We start from the raw sequence: 22,665 nt of genomic DNA, 5'->3' as shown, positions 1-22,665 counted from the left end.
AAACAAAGCTGTGCTTCCCGGCCATTTTTATCGATCTTTATTTGGCCTTTATTTGGTACGCTTTAAGCTGCATGGTGAAGGGAAGCCAGCCGAATGATAGCTCTTCTGATATATTCAACTGGATTCTGTTCAGTCGATTCAGTAATCTCAGGGAGAGAGCGCTTTCCTAGCGTTGTTTTGTTTCTAGGTACTTTTCGTTTTAACCAAGCTAAATATGTTATATGTATTATAAAGGTGCCAACTTTTCAATTGGAGTGAGGGGGCAAAAAGGAAGAGGGGATTTGGGGTGAGATGAGGACTAGGGGGCAGGCAGACTTCAAAGAGCTAGCAGGCCAGAAAAGTATTTCAGCCCCCATTAGGAACTCTCAGGACTTGTCAGACACCTGGGATGAGCAAGGTCGGGAGCCCAGTTCGAAGTGCTGTGGGAGAAATGGCCCCCACTACACTTTATTGTCATTGTGGTTATTGTGGTATTTGTTGAGCCCTAGCTACGCGTCTAGCACTGTTCTAAGCAATGGGGTGGATGCAATTTATTCAGCTTGGACACATGGGGCCCACAGTCTAAGTAGGAGGGAGAATAGACTTTTAATCCCCTTTTTACAGATGAAGCGGTTGAAGAACAGAGAAGTTTAGTGAGTCGCCCAAGGTCACACAGCAAGCAACTGACAGAGCCAGAATTAGAACCCAGGTCCACTGACTCCCCAGACCGTACTCGAAAGAGGTCATGTTGCTTCCATAGAATGGGCATCCGTAAGGTACTACTGAGGTGTTACAGTAGAGTAGGTGATTCAGGGGAGTTTAAACTTGAGATGAAGAGACTGAGGATTTTTGTATGTCTGCCTGGTTTTCTATTCGTGAAATCTACAGGGCTGACACAGTAAAGTGGCAGGTGTTTATGGTTTTTTTTAACGGCATTTAAGTGCTTACATTGTCTCCAGCACTGTTCTAAATGCTGGGGTAGATAAAAGTTTATCAGGCTGGACATGGCGCTCACAGTCTAAGCAGGAGGGAATAGGATTTAATCCTCATTTTGCAGTTGAGGAAACTGAGGCACAGAGAAGTGAAGTGACTTGCCCAAGGTCCCGCAACAAGCAGTTGGCAGAGCAGAGATTAAGACCCAGGGTTTCTAACTCCCAGGCCTACGCTCTTTCCTCGAGGCTCTATTGCTGTGTTAAAAACCCCTATTCATTCATACATTCAGTCGTATTTATTGAGCGCTTACTGTGTGCAGAGCACTATACTAAGTGCTTGGGAAGTACAAGTTGGCAACATATAGAGACGGTCCCTACCCAACAACGGGCTCACAGTCCGTTATATATGTACAGATATACACAAGTGCTCAAGTGTCAGGAGTCTCTACCCAGTCAACAGCAGGAGTCACAGAGAAACTTTGGTCCTTTCTGATGCATCTTCAAGGGGCTGGAGAAAGGCCAAATTTCTGTCTAGCCCTCTGTCTCCCACCAAACTCTCCTAGGCCGATGTCTTTGTTCCACATCTTAGCTTCCCTTCATCACCCTCCTCTTCCTCCCGCTCTTCTCCCTTTTCCTCTCTCTTCCTCTCTGACCACTGCTCATTATCATTTGAAGGGGCCATCAGATTTGCATTAGGTAAATCTTAGATTACCCTCCATTTTTTTCCCATGTCTTTGTAGAAATATTTAGGGAAACAATCTGGCCTAGTGGAAAGAGCAGGGGCCTGGAAATCAAGGAACCTGAATTCTAGCCCTAGTTAACACTACTTGCCTGCTCTGTGACCTTGGACCGATGACTTAACTATTCTGTGCCTCAACTGCCACATCTGGAAAATGGGGATTAAATGCATGTTCTCCCTCCTCCTAAAATTGTGAATCCCATGCAGGACAGGGACTATGTCTCACCTGATAATTTCACATCTACCCCCAGTGCCTAATACAGTGCTGGGCACATAGGAAGTACTTAACAAATACCAGAGTTGTTGTACTCATTATTAAATGCTCGTTAAAAATATTTTTGAGGGGTTGGCGAGTCCTGCATGATTGATCATCTTCAGAGAATTGTGCTTCCTTAAATATGTTGTATTCTGGGAGCTAATATAAATTTGCTCTTTGGTGTGGTGATTTTTGCTAAGGTCAACTGTACTGTTGCTGAATTGAAATGCCTATTGCGGAGTTGCTAGGCGTAGGATCTGTAGCAAGCGGAAGAATTAAAGTATTTGAAGAATACTTTGAAGAATTAAATTAAAATCCCCCTTTTAGACTGTGAGCCCACTGTTGGGTAGGGACTGTCTCTATATGTTGCCAATTTGTACTTCCCAAGCGCTTAGTACGGTGCTCTGCACATAGTAAGCGCTCAATAAATACGATTGATGATGATGAATTAAAGCTGGAGAAGCTGAAGAAGCAGCGTGGCTCAGTGGAAAGAGCACGGGCTTTGGAGTCAGAGTTCATGGGTTCAAATCCCAGCTCCGCCAATTGTCAGCTGTGTGACCGTGGGCAAGTCACTTCACTTCTCTGTGCCTCAGTTACCTCATCTGTAAAATGGGGATTAAGACTGTGAGCCCCCCGTGGGACAACCTGATCAGCGTGTAACCTCCCCAGTGCTTAGAACAGTGCTTTGCACATAGTAAGTGCTAAATAAATGCCATCATTAATATAATTAAAATGTAGTTAAACCTCATGTACTATAGGAATAGTTCTAAGTACTTTGTTCCACCGTGGAAACATGACTGGCAGGGATGAAAGAATGCAAATGAAATCAATTTCTTTGCATAACTTCCCAGTCCTGAAGTCCCAGAACTAAGGCTTATCCATTGTTTCTGGCGGGAGATTCCATATCATACATATTTAAGAGTGCAACAGGTATCAGGTCCATGAATATGCCAACATGCTGAGACCCATTGGGTAGTATAAAGAAGAGTTTGGGTTATTGAGGCCATATGTCATCATCATTAAGAGCAGCAGCATGTGTTGGGCATCGACTGTATAGGGAGTACCGTAGTAGGTGCTTGGAAACATATGAAAGAAGTTAAGGATGTGCAGCCCTGCCCCCCAAATAATTTTTAGTCTAATGAGAGAGACAAGACGACCCAAATCACAAACATACAGTAAGCAAAAGAACAAGAACATAGATTCAAATTATAGGAGCAAAAATAGAGTATCAGAATTCACATGAAGAAATGTAAAAAGGAATTCACAAAGTGAAAAACTCCCATTATATTTCTGCCATTTCAGTTCCGTTTAGTTATAGATCAGTAGAAAAGGTAGAAAAATCAGTTTACATGAGCAAGTTTTAAAGTAATTTCTGGGTAATCCAGGGAAATTCCTAAAATGCAATTCATTCTTAATTGTAGTTTAGAAGAAAATATCATGCTGGGTAAGCCTGCTAACTGTTAAAATGTTTGTGTGTTTGTTATTGTAGCTAAACATGCCCTATTTAGAGGTGGGGTGTATCTGAGGAAAGCATGAATAATTTTTAGCTCTCAAGTAATGTTTTCATTTCAATTGGAAATTAGTATTGACATCTTTAAAACCTTTTTTAGGTTTTGCTAATAATGGACAAGAGGACACAGCAGACATTCATACTGAAAGTAAGTGGAATTTGCTTATTTGAAAAATTAAATTCAGTAGGACAGTAATGCTTCAAAAATGAAATAAAATATTTTAGTTTCGTACTCTTTCCTGTGTAAAGTGGAATAACATAGTATGTCAACATATTTACTTTTCCTGTCATGTCTTCTGTCTTCCTTCACAACATGGTTAATAGTTACTTTGAAGTTCTTTAATACCGACAAAAACTGAATCAAAATTTGTTACCATTTAAACAATCAGATTTTTGTATTAAAAGCATACAATATAGTATAAACTTTCTATGACATTTAGCTTTTTCCTTTTTTGCTTTTCCCTTTTCCCTTTACATTTTACTTTTTCCATTAAAAAAATTTCATATGAGATTCAGAAAGACCACAAAAAATCTCACTGATGATGCTCATCAAAATTCTTGAATGTTCAAAATAAAGTGTGTATGTATACTTACAATGTATGTTAAACCATTGCAATAGTTATTTGGGAATTTTTTTCATTTCTGCTCGATTCAGTTTTGATTCTATGCATGTTTGGATTTCTAGCAAAATATAGGAAGGGAAATCTCCAGTTTGTAATTTAGAATTGTTTTTAAAGTAGACTGTGACTTTGCATCTCTTTTATCCACTAGCTAAACATCTTCACTGGGTGTAGAAACAGAATAGATTAACTTGGAGTTCCCTTTTTCAACTATTTGTCTAGCTTATCAGTTCGGCTGTAGGACAGTTTGAGAAAATACCAAAACGCCTTTCTTTCTCTAAACGCCTTTCGTTTTTGTGTAGTCTTTTTATTGGAAATGATGAACCTTTTCCCCCCTCCCCGCCGCCACCCAATATACACACACTGAATTTTTGGGTATTTAAAAAAAGTGAATCTAAAAGTTAACTGTTCATTTGGGGTATGCCCCCATTGTCTCTAGAATTTAGGTTGGTATTAAAATACCTTCCGCTTAACTGTTTAAAATAAAATTTAAGAAAAGGTCATAGGGAAATAACTCTGAGTGTCATCCTGATGACTTAGTTTGAGAGAGATTCTAATAAAAACATTGACCCATGTAATTGATTTTAATGGCAGCTTTGTGCCATCTTCTGTTCTCTGGATACACGCCAGATGCCATCAGCAGTGCCTCCGGGGACCGAGGGGCATAGAACAGCAGATGAGTGGTTTCTCTGAAGCCCAGAGTAACTCGGATAGATTAGTTTGGTTGATAAACACAGAGCACAGCAGGCTCCAAAGGCAACTGAGGGTACAACTGACCTTTTTGTTCTCTGTCAGGGTCTAAGGAAAAGTAGTGAGTACAGCAGGAACAGAAAGACCATCATCCCCCGCTGTGTGCCCAACATGGTGTGTCTGCACGAGTACATCATCACTGAGGAGTCTGTATTTCTTGTCCTGCAACATGCAGAAGGTTTGTCTATGGATTACGTTTTTATGCAGGATAAAAAAATATCAACTAAGCTTCCAGTCCCCCGTAACGTAAATGTCTTTTCCACCGTTATTCTCCTTCCTATATTAATGAAGTCTTCGTCTTTCTTGTAGTTAAGAAACAAACAAAACAAAAAATCCCCCCCCAAAATAACTGTGAGAGCTTGATTCCATCCCCTCTTTCCCTAAATGCAGAAGGATAAAGCTCAGAAACAGCAGATGCGTAGTTCTTTTTTGAGAGATAGTGATTTCACAAAGAAGCAGGGAGCGTGGCTGCTGATTCTGTTGTGCTGTAGTCTCCCAAGCACTTAGTAATAACAATAATAATAATAATGGCATTTATTAAGCGCTTACTATGTGCAAAGCACTGTTCTAAGCGCTTGGGAGGTTACAAGGTGATCAGGTTGTCCCACGGGGGCTCACAGTCTTAATCCCCATTTTACAGATGAGGTAACTGAGGCACAGAGAAGTTAAGTGACTTGCCCAAAGTCACACAACTGACAGTTGGCGGAGCCGGGATTTGAACCCATGACCTCTGACTCCAAAGCCCGTGCTCTTTCCACTGAGCCACGCTGCTTCTGTACATAGTAAAGTGTTCAAATACCTTGATAGATTGATAAGGAATGTTTATATATTTACTTTTTAGAGTAACTGATCCAGAAGAAACTGAAATCTTAGCGTGTCTCAGAGAGTGCTCTTTAATTTTGCTCCTCTCAGTCGTACCAACCAAGCCCATTAAGGTGGCTCTGAAATGGACAAATAGTGTCCCCAAAGAATTAATTAATTGCAGTATTTCCTTTTTTAAAAAGCAAGGGTGTTTACCTAACATTCAGCATTACCTATTTATTCTGATCTGGGCTTTAAGAATACAGCCAGTGGCATCACATATGGGTTCAAAGCAGAATCACAGTGTTGTGCCTTCAAACTATTTATAAAATTGCGGCTCTATGTAGAGGGAACAGGTGGCATAAAAATAATTATGTTTTGATTTTTTTTTGCCCTTTAACACCTGGATTTTAATAATTACTCCTGTTTGAATGAATGAATGCAGAATGTAGATTAAAGATCAGCTAATAAATACTTGCTTTTATGAAATATATGCTATTTAAAATAGCCAGAGAACAATTTAATCCTTTCTGTTCTTGTACAAAAGACTATTTATTTATTTACCTCACTGATGCGTTACCTAATATTTTGGTTATAATTATGCTTTTTTTTTCCACCAAAGGATTCATTGCCTTCTGGAGAAAGCCAGTAACTAATGAAAGATTTTCAGTGGGGTAACATATTAACATCGTTTCCTTTCGAGCTGCAGCGTAGGATGAAAGGATGGAAGGGAGACCATGTCTCTTGGGTATTAATTGAGTTAATAGTGTGAGTGGCATAACATTCCCTTTTATTCAGGCGTTTATTGCGTTTTTCATCTGAGGGTACCAGTACTTGGCAGATATTGATGAATCTGGCCTCGAAGATACAGCTACTCCTTTATCTACCATCAAAATACAGCTACAGTAAATTTTGAATGGGGCACAGGGGAAGGGTGGTCTTTGGACTGCCCCGGGAGTGTTGCGGTGGCTCGGGTAGTCAGCGGGGCTTGGGATGTCCTGTTTTGCCTAATGCAGACAGAGAGAGAGAGAGGTGGGCCGTACTGGCTTGGGAGAGGGCCGAGCTACAGTTGGGGCTGAGCAGGGAGCCTTTTGGGGCCAAGAACTTTAGCAGAGAAGAGCTTGGAGCAGAGAATTATGATAGAGAGTGGCTAGTGATGAAGAGCCATGATGGGGGAGAGGTAGCCATGGGCAAAGAGAAGCAGTTAGAGAAAAAAGAGAGACCATAGGCAGCCAGAAACTGAGGAAAAGATGATGAGATTGAGAGGGTCAGAGAGAGAGAGGAATAAAGCAGAGAAGGGAGGAAACGCAAGAGTATAGAAAGGACAATAAAGGTTCCTCTTCCTTCCAAAGTGATTATTTTGTGGCCATGGCCTTACAAGTACTGCTACCTAAATCAATCAATCAATCAATCGTATTTATTGAGCGCTTACTGTGTGCAGAGCACTGTACTAAGCGCTTGGGAAGTACAAGTTGGCAACATATAGAGGCAGTCCCTACCCAGCAGTGGGCTCACAGTCTAAGGCCTGGGAATGTGGGCAAAAAGCTTGGGGAGGGGGGAATCATCACTCAGCTGTCTCTTCCTCTCTCCCACCATGGAAACTGCACTCTGCAAGAAAGTGGGACAGGGATTGTGTCTGACCTGAATAACTAGTATGTACCCCAGAGCTCAATACAGTGCCTGGCACAATGTAAGCACTTAACAAATGCCATAAAAAAGGTTGCTTTCTCTGCAGTCAAACCGTGTGTTTGATTACCTCTTTGTGTGGACTGTTCAGTTGTTCAAGGAGCAGTAGATCTTGTCTTTGAAACTATTGGCCCTCAAATCCACAAGCTGATAAAGTCTAGGTAAAGGACCCTAACTCTCTCACTGTCCTTTTCTGTAGCCTTCCATCCTATCTTTCAAACATTGTTCTTGGGGAGTTTCCAGTTTTAGAATACTTTGAGTGGTGACTCCTGATCTATCCCTATCGGGATGGCATTTGTGCTATACTTGCCAAAATGTTCAAGTAAGGTGACTTTCAAGTTCTTCTATCAGTCAATCAATTAATGGCATTTATTGAGCTCTTACTATATGCAGAGCACTGTATTTCAGAGATCTCCATCTTCAAGAAAAATGGGAGAGAGAGCTGATTGCATAAATTACCATACAATCCCTCATCACTCCACTGCTGTCAAAATCCTAGCCCGAGCCCTCCTGGCGATCTGTTGAAGAACATCAATAACTATGCACCCCCAGAATCGAAGAGTAGCTTTATATCACAACAGAGACACAGTAAAAATGATTTTCTTGCTGCACAGTCAATACAGAAGTGGTATATGAACAATATGAACACCTCTAAACTGAGTTTGTAGACTTTACAAGAACATTTAATACCATCGATAAACCTTACCCTGCTGACTTACTGAAAATATTTGGTTGCCATGAGATGCCCTAAGACTACCCCACAATGACATGGTTAGTTGGAGTAGCCTTTTCTGGTCTTTTTCCCATCATTAATGGAGAAAACAGGACAGTAGGCCATGTCTTGTTCAGCCAGTTATATGCAGCCGCACTCAATACACAACAAGGAGTATGTTGTCAGGGTACGATTCTGGTCCTGAGGAAAACACTTTCAGCTCAACAGGCTGAAAGCATCATCGAAAGTCCTTGAAACACTCATACAGGAGCTCCTCTACACTGAGGACTGTTCCGAAACCCATGTCTAGGAAGGCTTATGGATGATTATGAGCCACATTTCATAGTCAGCAAAGCACTGTGGGCTGCCTATTAGTCTGAAGAAGATTGATGTGGTATAGTAGCCTGCATCTGACAAATCATATAAATCATATACACAGCCCAGGATCTCCACCTGTAACCTGGAGGTCTGGAAAGTCAGGGAGGTTGGTAATCAAATAATTAAGGCTGAGCTGTCGTTTGGGAAATTGACAGACTCATTCATTCATTCATTGTCATATTTATTGAGTGCTTACTGTGTGCAGAGGACTGTACTAAGTGCTTGGGAAGTACAAGTTGGCAACATATAGAGACGGTCCCTACCCAACAGCGGGCTCACAGTCTAAAAGGGGGAGACAGACAAAACAAAACATATTAACAAAATAAAATGAATAAATATGTACAAATAAAATAAATAGAGTAATAAATACGTACAAACCTATATACATATATACAGGTGCTGTGGGGAGGGGAAGGAGGTAGGGCGGGGGGATGGGGACGGGGAGGATGGGGAGAGGAAGGAGGGGGCTCAGTCTGATACCAACTCACTATGATACCAACGTCTTGGCTTCAAGATTCAGACCAAACTTAAAGGCCTCTAGAGGATTTTGTAGTGTCCAATTTTGTTTACAGCAGTGATGCCCGGGCCTCCTCTACCACAGATGTTGTAGAGCAGGTCCACAAATGTCACTTGCATGTAATACATAACATCATGGCAAGAAAGGATCACAGTAACAAAGCAGTCAGACCACCAGTACTGAGGCAATGCTTGTATTATCACACTTTCGCTTAGCAGTCATAAAAGGAGAATGGATGACAGCAGGGTATTCATTTGCTCCAGGGTGAGCCGAAAAGTGGTGAAATTGTAAACAGGATGGCAGAAAAAGAGCTTTAAAGACGCGATAAAGCAAAATCTCATTGTGGCATTATTCTGGACAGTAGGGAGGGAGCTGCAACAGACAGTTTAGCCTGGTGTACAACAACTCCAAATGGGTTAAACTATTTTAGGACAACCTCCCTGCCTCCTGTGTCTCCCCACCCAAGTTCATTCTTCACTCTATTGCCCGCATCATTTTTCACTTCTGCTTAATGATAACTGCATTTGTTAAGTGCTTACTATGTGCCAAGAATTATACTCAGAACTGGAGTAGACACCAGTTGTATTTCATGAAGGTGTAAAGATAACGCCTTGATCCGCTATTGAAAGAATATGGGACTGGGAGTCAGGAGACCAGAATTCTAGCCCCAGCTTTGCCATTAGTTTGCTGGTTTACCTTTGAAAGTCAGCCTCTTTGAGCCTCATTTCCTTCAACTGTAAGATAGGGAAAATAATACACGCCAAACCCTACCTGACAGGAATGATGTGAGGGTAAAATGAGATAATCAATGTGAAAGCGCTATAAAAAAGTACTATCATTTGTTAGCCACTGTATCATTTTCCTCTAGTCTGTAAGCTTCTTGTGGACAGAGACCATGTCTACCAACTCTGTGGTATTGTACTTTCTTGAGGGCTTAGTATAGCACTCTACACATAGGAAATGCTCAATAAATACCATTGATTCATTTTGCTCCCCTCTCTTGATGTTACAACCTCCCAATCAGTCATATTTATTGAGCACTTACTGCGTGCAGAGCTCTGTTCTAAGCAATTGGGAGAGTACAGTATAACAGAGTTGGTAGACACATTCCCTGCTCACAGTGAGTTTACGTTCTAGAGGGGGAGACAGACATTAATATATATAAATTACAGATTTGTACATAAGTGCCGTGGAGCTGAGGGAGAGGTGAATAAAGGGAGCTAATCAAGGTGATACAGAATACAGTGGGAAAAGAGGAAATGAGGACTTGGCCAGGGAAGACCTCTTGGAGGAGATGTGCCTTCAGTAAGGCTTTGATGGTGGAAGGAGTAATTATCTATCGGATACGAAGAGGGAGACCGTTCCAGGACAAAGGCAGGAAGTGGGCGAGAGGTTGCTGGCAAGATAGATCATCATCATCATCATCATTATTCGTATTTATTGAGCGCTTACTGTGTGCAGATCAAGGTATAAGGCAGAGGAGCAAAGTGTACAAGGCTAGGTTGTAATAGGATAGCAGTGAGGTGAGGTAGGAGGGGCCAAGATGATTGAATAATTTAAAGCTAATGGTAAGGAGTTTCTATTTGATGTGGAGGTGGATGGGCAGCCACTGGAGGTTCTTGAGGAGTGGGGAAATAGAGATTGAATGTAGATCATTCATTCATTCAGTCATATTTATTGAGCACTTACTGTGTGCAGAGCACTGTACTAAGCGCTTGGAAAGTACAGTTCGGCAACAGAGACAGTCCCTACCCAGCAACGCACTCACAGTCTAGAAGATCAGATCAGACACGGTCCCTGGCCCATGACGGGACCTCTGTCTGAGACGGAGGGAGATGTGGGCGCCTTATCCCCATTTGACGGATAAAGTGGTGAGGTAGGAAGGGGCAAAATGATTGAGTGCTTTAAAGCTGATGTTTTTCTGTTTGGTGTGGAGGTGGGTGGACAACCAGTGGAGGTTCTTGTGGAGTGGGAAAACATGGCCTGAACATTTTTGTAAAAAAATGATCCAGGCAGTAGAATGAAGTGTGGACTGGAATGGGGAGAGATAGGGAGGTTAAGCAAGGAGGCTGATACAGTAATCAAAGTGGGATAGAATAAGTGCTTGGATTAACATACGTCTATTTGTACCTTAGCAGTCCCAATAAGATTCAACAATTCAGCCTTGGGAGCCATGAAGGGGACAGCAAGGTCACTCTATCCCTTTCCTAACTTCTTTTCGGAGGCATGTGCTGCCCTCCATCCTCCCCAGGGTAACTCTGTGGGGTGGATCAAAGGGAATGAATCAGCAGTGGCTGTGCAGATCATAGAATGGCCACCAATTTGTGCCAAATAGCCATTTCTCCCTGCTCCTGCTTTTTTTTTTATGGTATTCATTAAGTTATGTGTCAGGCACTGTGCTAAGCACTAGGGTAAATGCAAGCTAATCAAGTTAGATACATTCTATGTCCCACATAGGTCACACAGTCTGTCCCCACTTTACAGATGAGGTAACTTTTTTTTTTTTTGAAAAATGGCATTTGTTAACCAGTTACTGAGTGCTAGGCACTGTAATAAGCGCTGGAGTAGATACAAGCTAATCAGGTTGGATCCAGTCCATGTCCCATGTGGGACTCATAGTCTTAATCCCCATTTTACAGTTGGGGTATTTGTAAACGTTATAAACCTTTTACAATTGTTTACTGTGCTTAAGCCCTCTTTTCTCCCCTCACTGTCCCCTGCCCCATCTAATAAACCCAGTATTTGTTTGAAGTATTCTTATGAAGTTTTAGCAACCTAAAAATTGTAATTAGCAGACTGAAGAAGAAAGTGAGTTTTGAAAAGTGAACACTGTCGTTAATAACTTTGTGAATGGTATGGCTGCTCAATTATTTGTGGGGCGGGGTTTTACAAGTGACTATCTGCATTGCATTGAGTGGATCAGATAATTCTGGTAAAAAAAATCCACTTTGGGGTTTGAATTATTTCGTTGGACAGTGTACATGGAGTAAACCTACTGGATAATTGCTCAGTACCCTCTTTCACCTGGGATAGGCAGATTTCGCCATTAATAGAAGTTCATTTATATGGGCTGATTTCTAAAACTGTAATTTTTATAGATCCCTTGATACTATATTAGTTTGCCTTGCTAATGGGTTTTTCTTGATCTTACACAGCACGTTAAGGTTGGTGCTGGTGCGGGATGAGGGAGGAGGGTTGGGGAAGGGAAGATTATTAGCATGTCATTTATAAAGGCATAATTATATACCTAGAAAAATTATCCCCTCTGACCCTGGTTTGGGCATTTTAAAAATGGAATAATATTATTGATTTTTTTTCAGTAAGGAACATAATTTTGAACAGTGTTTATTTATGTGTTTCCACTTGACCAGGAGGGTCATGCTTGAAAATATTCATACATCAACAGATCTGAACATAATCAGATGTTTTTAGCATTCATTTATATTGCCCTGTAAAGCCAAATTTTAACTGTAAGCTTCCAACACTGTAAGTGTTTGCTTATAACCCTCATTTAATTGATGGATTTGGCTGTAATTGTGAGAAATAGGTAGTCATCAGGAGATTGATTTTGAAACTACAGCGACTATTTTCGGGAAATGATGGAAGTATTTTTTTCAAGCATTGTTCCTCTTTAGAAAATTAGTTTTTCATCACAGTTTCTAAGTAGGCTTGAACACCGATCAGGTACCCAACACTAAATTTCATATTTGGAATAAAGTTCATCCCCATTCTAAGAGCCAGACAGTCTCCCCTGTTCTAGATTGTGAGTCCGTTGTTGGGTAGGGACTGTCTCTATATGTTGCCGAATTATACTTTCCAAGCGTTTCGTACAGTGCTCTGCACACAGTAAGCGCTCAGTAAATATGATTGAATGAATGAATGAAATGAGCCAGTTCTGCCAAGCCAACAAAATTCAGAGATTCCATATGTAACTTCTGTCTTCCATTGATGAGCAGTTAAATCCTGTAAATAATCCTCGTTTGCCAGTGGGCAGCACTGGGAAACCCAGTGTGTGGGCAGGTTCTGTGAGTTGAACAGCTGTATCACATGGTAGAGCAATCCCAGATGACCATGCCCACACCAGGCTGTTTGAGCTGTATTTGATTTCGTCTTCAAGGTTGATTGTTCAGTTGCTACAGTGATGTCAGCCTGAACTGTCAGCTTTTAGCTACCATTCTGTCACATTTTCCGGCCAAGAGTTTTTTTTGTTGTTGTTGGTATAGTCTGTCAGGTTAAAATCAGCTTTTCCTCATTTCTGTTTGAATATTTTTTCAATTATATTATTAAATGTTTGGACTAGTATTTATTTACTCAGTGATTTGACTACTTTGATTATTCCCTTCAATTTTTTTTTTGTTCTATTCTTATTTATAGGTGGCAAATTATGGTCTTACATCAGTAAATTCTTAAATAGAAGTCCTGAAGAAAGCTTTGACCAGCCCCATGTAAAAAGATCCAGTCCTACTAAAGTGCACCTGCAAGAGCCAGCTCCTAACCCTGACAGTAGCAGCTTTGATTCCAGAGGAAGCGATGGAGGGAGCATGCTCAAAGTTCTACCTCTGAAGACCAGTCTTACCCCAAGCTCCCAAGATGACAGCAGTAACCAGGAAGAAGATGGCCAAGATATCTCTTCGAAGTGGCCCGACTCTGACTCGAGTTCGGAAGAAGAAGAATGCACTACTAGTTACTTAACATTATGCAATGAATATGGGCAGGATAAAATCGATCCTGGCTCCCTGAATGAGGAGTCTTTACTAAAGATGGAGGGAAACCGTATTAGTGCTAAAGAGGAAGGAGACTTACCAGGTCGTGGTGCTGTTGGCTGCGACAGCTTCAGTTCTCAGCTAACAAGTCAGGAACTAAAATTCCTCACTGATGATGCCAACTCTGAAGTAGTCAGTCCGACCAGGATTTCAGATTCCTTAAGCAAATCCAAGAACAGCCCTATGGAGCTTTTCAGGATAGACAGCAAGGACAGTACCAGTGAGGTCCTGGGGATAGATTTTGGAGAAAAATTGTATAACTTGAAGGCAGAACACTTGAAACCGCTTCTTCCCTTTCTTGATCCAGATGGTAGTCCCAGGAGCCTTGGAGTTAGAGAAAGTAAAATGGTTTCCAACGCACAAGACACCATAAGTAGAGGGTCAAACGACTCAGTCCCTGTGATTTCGTTTAAAGATGCTGCTTTCGACGACGTGAATAGCGCCGACGAAGGGAGGCCCGATCTCCTGGTTAATCTGCCTGGGATGTTGGAGCAAACGAAAGACGTTGCAACAGAGGGGCTAACCATGTTTACACAGACCGATGTAGGCATCTTAGAAAGTAATCTTTTAGAGGCCCCCGATGTCTTACGGTTGAATCTTAGTGCTGACCAGGGCCATGCCCACGAAGAGACGGGCTTGCAGGAATTGTTAGATCCATTTAGCCAGAAATCCCTCAGCAGGGCAGGAAAGAACTACGTAGAGGACGGTATGGGAACGTTGTTTACAGGTACTGTTGACCAGGCCATGGCTTCAGGTGTGTCGTTTTTGGATGGTTCAGTCCCTGAGACTCGAGGACTTGGGCTAGTAGCTCCTGCAGTAGAGGGAACTAACTCAGAAGAAAGCTTAGTATTTATTTCTAATTCACTCCCAGGGGCTAATAAACCCGGTGCAGATGCAGAAGAGACCTCAAAAATGGAAGAAGTAATGCTGTTTGTGGATCAGGCCGAGGACTCTGGGAAAGAGGAGCCATCCCCGCCTGTCTCCCGGCTGGACAGAAGCGAGACTGCAGCTAAGAGGGAAATTGAATTAGCAATAGAAGGAGACAAGGAAATTCATCAGATTTTTGAGGACCTCGATAAAAGATTAGCACTAACCTCCAGGTTGTATATCCCAGAGGGCTGCATTCAGAGATGGGCAGCTGAAATGGTTGTAGCCCTTGATGCTTTACATAGAGAAGGAATTGTGTGCCGCGATTTGAACCCAAACAACATCTTATTGAATGATAGAGGTCAGGAACTTTTGCAAATGCATTTCTTTTTATTCGCTGTTGCTTCCAATTAACTGAGTAGGCGTTTTATCTTGTAATTAGTATCTTCATTTCCTGTCTAGAGCTTCATTATCAGTGCCGCAAATTCACCCCCAGTAATAGCTTCTAGTACTTAATGATGCCATTATTCTTAATGATACTGTTTTTAGCTACAAAAGGAGTAATTACAGTTCACTTCTGCAGAAAATGGAAGGGAAAAATGTTTTGATTTCTCCTGTCGTTTTGTTTTTAGGACACATTCAGCTAACGTATTTTAGCAGGTGGAGTGAGGTTGAAGATTCCTGTGACAGCGATGCCATAGAGAGAATGTACTGTGCCCCAGGTTAGAGCAATCACCTAAAATGTTTCATTGAAAAGTAGATCAGAGCCTCTCATTTCCTCATGAAGTATGGGCTTTCATGGGAAGCTCACTGTTATGTTGGATCTGATGGTCTGAAAAACAGAATTTGCAGGGGAAAATGCCATTCCACCCTGAAATGTGGTAGTAACTGAACAGTTGTTGAACTCTTGGATGTTAGAATGAGATTTTTTCAGATTCTTTCTGAAAGAGGTCATTGAATTATTGCCCTAAACCCCTTCCAAGATACACTTTAACTTCTTAAAAATCACCAGAACTTCTGAAAAATATTCTCATCCTCATAAAACTGTTTCATTCCAAAAATTAAAGACCACTGACTTGAAGGTCAAAGTAGACAGAACAGAGGAGTTGGACAAGATGCCAGATTTTTTTTTTTTAAAGATAGCATCATTGTGGCACCAAATGGGCTTTCCAGATAGTTTAGATTTAGAGTTTTTTAAGGTTTTTTTTTTAAGGGTGTTTTAGGAAGCACAGTTCTACCTTATTCAGAAAGTCAAATGTTTTATATAGTATGTTACTTCTCCCCCTGCCCCACTCTGAAGGCTCTTCGTTCGTTTCTGCGAGTATTCAGTTTTTCAGAAATATTTGTTGTAAATGAAGTGCATGAATTGGTGGTGGTATAGTTCCTTGCTGTAATAAGCGTAACTGGGACTAATCCCACCATAAAGTTCCCCTACCTTCTACATTGGGCTGAATCTCTCCAGACAGTTAAAATTTTAGTCCTTGTTATCAACAGTGGCCTTGGAAAAAGACTCAAACTAATAATAAAGTGATTTATCTTGTATCTACCCAGTGCTTTGGACAGTGCATGGCAAATAGTAAATACCACAATTATTGTTATTATTATTATTAGACTGTTGATTTGAATCTCCACACTAGTTCTCTAGCATAATTTAGATGTTCACACCATCTCCTCACAGGATTGGAAAATATTGCAAAGTACTATCAAAACTTGAGAAGTCTTGTGGAAAAAACACAGGCCTAGGAGTCACAGGGCCTGGGTTCTAATTCCAGCTCTGCCAATTGCTGTGTCACTTTGGGCAAGTCACTTAACCTTCTGTGCCTCAGTTTCCTCAACTGTAAAAAATGAGAATTCAATACATGTTCTCCCTCATACTTAGACTGTGAGCCCATATGGGACAGGTACTGTGTCTGATCTGATAAATACATATCTACCCCAGCGCATAGAGTAGGCCTTGCCATATGATGTGCTTAACAAATACAATAGTAATAATAGTAATAATAATATTGTATTTAGATGGAAGATAGCCTATTAAAATGAAAATCTGTATTTTGAGGAGGCAGATCTTTTGGTGTTGAATTTTTCTGCCTAATGAACAAAAGTCCTAAAGTTACACTGCAAATTAACTAGGGTGGGTCTGTTTTCCCATCTCATCCTTCCTCCAGTTCCTTGCCTGCTGTGCCATCAAACAAGTCTTCCATTTTAATTTCAGTCACAGATTGGGTGTTGCTGTCTTTTAAACGTTATTATTGTGCTTCTCTTAATGAGAAAACAAAATCATTTTGTAATAAGAAGGGCATCTTGAGCAAATCACTTTATTAAGCGGATTGCCCGGTTTTCTTCTGTAGCCGTAGCCTTTCATCATTTTCAGTGTGAAATACTTCATGCAGAGAAATATAAGACCTGCATGAGGGCCTGGAATGCCCTCCCTCTGCCCATCTGCCAAGCTAGCTTTCTTCCTCCCTTCAAGGCCCTACTGAGAGCTCACCTCCTCCAGGAGGCCTTCCCAGACTGAGCCCCGTCCTTCCTCTCCCCCTCGTCTCCCTCTCCATCCCCCCCATCTTATCTCCTTCCCTTCCCCACAGCACCTGTATATATGTATATATGTTTGTACATATTTATTACTCTATTTATTTATTTTACTTGTACATATCTATTCTATTTATTTTATTTTGTTAGTATGTTTGGTGTTGTTCTGTCTCCCCCTTTTAGACTGTGAGCCCACTGTTGGGTAGGCACTGTCTCTATATGTTGCCAACTTGTACTTCCCAATCGCTTAGTCCAGTGCTCTGCACACAGTAAGCGCTCAATAAATATGATTGATTGATTGATAAGACTACAGTTTGCATGCTTCTTTTGGAAAAAATACAGTCACGATAGGGCCAGAAATCAATTTGACAGATTTTATTAACTTTCCAAAGATTCCTATATTTACCTTTAATCATTTTTCAGCTAGTAAACTCTCCTTTCCTGTTTCATTTTCTTACATATCAAAAGATGTGCTCTTAAGGGTATTTTGACATGTATATGAAGCTGACTTCCCTGCATTTTAAAAGTGAAAATTGTTTTTATTTTACCATTTCTAATGTGCTTGGAAAATTGAACCTTATACTTATCTTTCCGGCTCAAATATTGGGTCCGTTGTCCGTAAAAAACAACGCATTCTCTACTATGCATTAACCAGTGTATTTGTCAGTTTTCTTAAGGAGTTGCATTTCTAACAAATCACCAGCAGGTGGCATTGTGCCATTAATAGATTGATTAATCTTTCCCATCTTTCCCCCCACACTGAGCTGGAGCCTGAAGAAGTTCTTTGTTATAATTATTTGCTTAGCAAGAATTGAACTTGGACTTTCAGGCTTGCGAGTTGCAGAAGTGTGCAAATGACATTTCACGCAGTGGCAAATGAGGAAAGTCCCCTAAATCCCCGGGCCAGTGAGTTTGTTTCAAGCTTGGGGTGAAACTATCCCAATCACGCAACGTAGTTAACTGAAACCCCGTAAAAGTAGAGCTTATGCTGAAATTTGGTTTCTCTCCAAACGGAAGTATTTTAGTCCACCCCTGGTAAGTCCAATATTGTTTCACCTTGTCGCAAGGGAAATTAGAAATGATAAATTGCCCCTGTTTTATATATATTTTTTGGCAAATGTAATGCCCCAATATTCAAACCATTAGTAAATTTCCAATCAATACATGTGCTATTTTATTGGTTTTTGATATGACTTTAGGATCATCAAAGATCTTGGTATCATCATCATCAACCGTATTTATTGAGCGCTTACTGTGTGCAGAGCACTGTACTAAGCACTTGGGAAGTACAAGTTGGCAACATATAGAGACAGTCCCTACCCAACAGTGGGCTCACCGTCTAAAAGGGGGAGAATCTTTCCCTTACCTCCAATTTTCATTGTTTAAGTAATTTTGAAGCAAATTAAGCAGTTGATATTTGGAAAGAAAGAGAGTTGTCACAAGATTATGATGAGAATGATTCACTTCTGTTTAAACAACCCTTTGCTCCCATTGGCCCCCTTCCCTCCCTCCCCTTCTCTACCCCTGGAAACCTTATCAGACATTTGTCCTAAAAACATTACCCACCTGCCCTGTACTTTATAATATCAGCAGTGTATCTTTTTTTATCTCCTGGTTAATGTGCCTTGGTATTTTGAGAAAAATTTCCAGTAACAGATTCGATTTACATGGATAGAAACTTGAGCAAATGCCAAACCAGCAGGGGGGCTATTATTTTGCTCTATAAATAGGTTTAAAAAAAGCACACACAAAAACCTGTGAATCAACATGTTTTGGTGTAATTGAGGGGAGAAGCAAGATAGATACATTTTGAAATGCAAATGATCACCTTATGTTCTTTAAGTTTAGTTTGTGCCAACTCCGTCATCTTAGATTTTTAAAAGTTCAGCCATTAGAATAATGCAGCCGTCACTCCTGTGCTCTCAAGGACATCGGCTCTTTATTGGTTTGTGAAACTTAGTAAGAAACTTTTACAGAGTTTTGCCACTGGAAAAAAAATGCCCGTAGTTTTCTAGGCTTATAACTGGGAAATAGCATACAAATGGCTGCAGTAGCAGCTATATCAAGAGGGTCTTGATCACTTGCATTGATCATTTGGTTGATTGTCACCCTTTTTCAAAGTAGAAATCATTTCTTTTAGTTTCTCTTTGGATTTCCAAATTATCCAGTACATTTCTATAGAGATAGATTTCATTTCTGTGCCAGTATATTGAGTAAATGAGTTGCTTTTGTAGGGGTTGGAGATTGAGGGGGACCACACGTAGCTCTCAGATTGGTCATCAGAGGGTTTGATTTTTTTATAATTAACAATAGAGGTGTGCTAGTGTATAATTTCAGTACTAAGAGACTGACAAGCAGCGTAACAAAGGAGATAGAGCATGGCCTGAGAGTCAGGGGGCCTAGGTTCTAATCCCAGCTCCCCCATGTGTCTGCTACATGACCTTGGGCAAGTCACTTAACTTCTCTGTGCCTCAGTTACCTCATCTGTAAAATGGGGATTAGAATTGTGAACCCCACGTGGGACATGGACTGTGTCCAACCTGAGTAGCTTGTAGCTACCCCAGCACTTAGTAAGTACAGTGCCTGGGGCATTGTAAGTGCTTAAAAGATGCCATAAAAAAAGAGGACCCACGACAATTTTATTGTTTTTATTTCAGGTAGATTTTAAAGTGGGAAGTAAAAGGATTGGTTTCTTTTCGGATGTCATTTCACAATGAAGGTTTTTGAAACTCTTTGAATTTATTTATACCTAGGATTTGCAAAGCAGCTGTTCCCTGAGGGGTCCTAGACACTTTACATGCAATAATTGTTCAATCTCATAAGTGATAAAGTATAAACACTATTAAGTATAATATATCATATAAAGATTCCTGCCCTATGCTCCTTCCCCCCCGCCAGTAAAACGAAACAAAAACCAAAAAAGGGAAAGAAAGTGGAAGAATTAGTTTTTCTTTTCATAGTTTTTTTCCATTATAGATGAGCCTTTTGCCAAATCAAATATCTTGGAAATTGGGTTTTTTAAAATTGTGTGAGTTATGGTAAACCTAGAATGGGAAAAATGAGTAAGTATGCATGGCTCTTATTTTTCAAGTTAATACAGAGAACTTCAGCCCCACTTTTTAGTCTCAAAACAAGTTGATATTTCTCCTCAAGCCTCAGATCTTCACTTTTTCATACTAATGTGACCTTCTCTAATTATACCCTATCCCATTGTTTCTAGATTGGAAGTGAAGGGCCAGTTTGGTATCAATAACCTCCCATATGTAAGCATTTGCCAATAAAGATTTGTCTAAATTGAAGGAGTCCAAAAATGTTTCCCACCACAACCTGATCTCCACACTCCAAGATGTCAAATACAGTTTTTCTTCCTCAGACCATTTCACACTAAGAAGCAGCTCACAACTGCCGATATAAAGGATGAATTGAAAAAATGCCTAATGGTGTCTGCAAAACTGGGTTTTAGAGCATGACATTTATTTCCTTACAGCCTCTGCCCAGCATTCCTTTTTTTACCAGATGATTATAGAAATATATTTAGTTTGATAGCTTTTCTTCCTCCTACCACAAATACCGGCTAGATTCTTTCTTTAAATGCTCTTCTATGTGCTAGACTTTAATAACTGTGTTATTTGTTAAGCTCTTATTATGTGCCAGGCACTGTACTAAGCACTGGGGTGGATATAAGCAAATTGGGCTGGACACAGTCCCTGCCCCACATGGAGCTCACAGTCTTAATCCTCATTTTGCAGATGAGGTAACTGAGGCACAGATAAGTTGTGACTTGTCCAAGGCCACACAACAGGCAGAGCAGCATCAGAACCCAGATCTTTCTGTCTCTCAGGCATGTGCTCTATCCACTATGGCACACTGTTTTGATAATTAAGATAACCAGGAAAAAAAAAGTAACTTGATCCAAGTATATTTGAGTTTTTTCCCCAACGCTAGGATTAGGACAAATTTAAACTTTTAGCATTAATAGGCTTTAAGAAAAACTAACCTAAATTGTCTGGAGGAATTATTTAACCATGTTTTCTATATTTTCCTGGCATTTCTTTAAAGTACTTACTTAGATGTATTTATGTGATTATTTTATTCAGATAAAGGACTAACATATTAGTGGAGAAAATTGAGTGAGACTCTACTTGCATAGAGAAGAGGATATTTTGAAATAGAAATGTAGAACTACATAGTGATTTAATAAGCAAAAAGAGTAATGTGGTGAATTTGATGCAGTAAAATAATACAGATGAAACCTCAATGTAACAAGCATTTGTAATATTAAAATGTTTATACTGAATGTTCATTCTGTCCAAAAATAATGTCCAAAATGACCTCTAAACTGTTATGGGCAGGGAACTTGTCTGCCAACTTTGTTATACTCTCCCAGTGCTTAGTGCAGTGCTCTGCACACAGTGAGTACTCAGTAAATACTACTGACTGAGAAATGTGGCAACAAACTGATTTACGGTCTCCTTTTCCCCAAGGTTTGTCCAGCTTTGACTACATTTCAGAGATGTGGCTCCAGACTGGGCACTACATGCCCAACCCCATGTTATCCCTGATCTAAATGAGTGAATACCTGGAGGCCAAGCACTGGAGTAGTTAAATGCTAATAAATTGGATGCAGTCCCTGTCCTAACATGGGACTCACCGACCAAGGATGCGGGGAGAACAGGTGATTTATCCCCAATTTACAGATGAAGTAGCTGAAGTACAGAAAATTAAGTGACTTGACCAAAGTCACAAAGCAGACAAGCAGCAGAGCCGGGATTAAAACCCATGTCCCTTGGCTCCCAGGCCTGTTCTCTTTGATAGTTATCCAGTTTTTTATTTCCCTTACAAGAAACCTAACTAGATACACTGTCTCTAGAATCCCTTGAGTATATTATTTTGACTTTTAAGATGGTGAATCAAGCCAAAACAAGGGTAATAGACCCAAGTTTTCAGTTAATTTGCAGGGATCCTCCCATTTAAAGATAATATTTTGTGTTGCCAGTTCATCCCTTATGATGAGGTATTCAGAAATGCTTAGCAGTAGTAATCCAGAGTCAGGTACTCTGTTGTGAGAACACAGCCTAGTTTCCCTGTGTTTGCTTCCATGTTGTCTGGGCTTTAGTTCTGTCTTGGAATCAAGGGATCGAAGCCCTCTGAGTTCCGTTCATTTAGAGCAGGAAGCTGATGATGGGAAGTGAGCTAACCCAGGAGAATCAGCAAGCCAAAGCCCGAGCCAGGGCTGGGCCCAAAGGTGGATTTGGAAATGGTGTAGTAGCATCCCTGTCTTTCTCTTAGTTTTTTGTGGTCATCCCAGTATGTCAGCACCCAAATAATCAAGGAGTTCTTTCTTATATCCAGCTGAACTCTTTCCTGCTGTAGCTTAAGCCCATTTCTTCTGGTTCATTCCTCAGTGCACGAAAAGAACAACTGGTCAAAACTTCCCATCGAAACCTTTCAAAGCCACCTTTTCTCAAGACTAAAAATCTCTATTCCATAGTAGTGCCCATTTTCCATCCTTTTAAATTTTTCATCACTTCTCTGGATCCTTTCTAGTTTCTCTTTTAAAGTGTGGTGATAAAACTTGGACAAGGTAGAAAGAGGAATTAAACTTATGTAGAATGTAATGAATGAA

General features: G+C 40.6%; 1 protein-coding gene across 3 annotated transcripts in view; it reads left to right on the top strand.

The window, feature by feature from the left end:
• RPS6KC1 (ribosomal protein S6 kinase C1) overlaps positions 1–22,665 on the top strand; it is a 105,808-nt gene that overhangs the window by 70,053 nt on the left and 13,090 nt on the right. For all 3 annotated transcript variants that reach the window (XM_038761074.1, XM_038761076.1, XM_038761075.1), the window contains 4 exons: positions 3,517–3,564; positions 4,832–4,964; positions 13,255–14,871; positions 15,143–15,232. In XM_038761074.1, the coding sequence (XP_038617002.1) occupies positions 3,517–3,564; positions 4,832–4,964; positions 13,255–14,871; positions 15,143–15,232 (1,888 nt within the window). The remainder of the gene's footprint in view (positions 1–3,516; positions 3,565–4,831; positions 4,965–13,254; positions 14,872–15,142; positions 15,233–22,665) is intronic.

Source organism: Tachyglossus aculeatus, chromosome 19, assembly GCF_015852505.1.
Source record: "Tachyglossus aculeatus isolate mTacAcu1 chromosome 19, mTacAcu1.pri, whole genome shotgun sequence".
NCBI classification, from domain to species: domain Eukaryota; kingdom Metazoa; phylum Chordata; class Mammalia; order Monotremata; family Tachyglossidae; genus Tachyglossus; species Tachyglossus aculeatus.
Note: the sequence above shows the minus strand (reverse complement) of the source record. Positions and strands in the feature narration are given on the sequence as shown.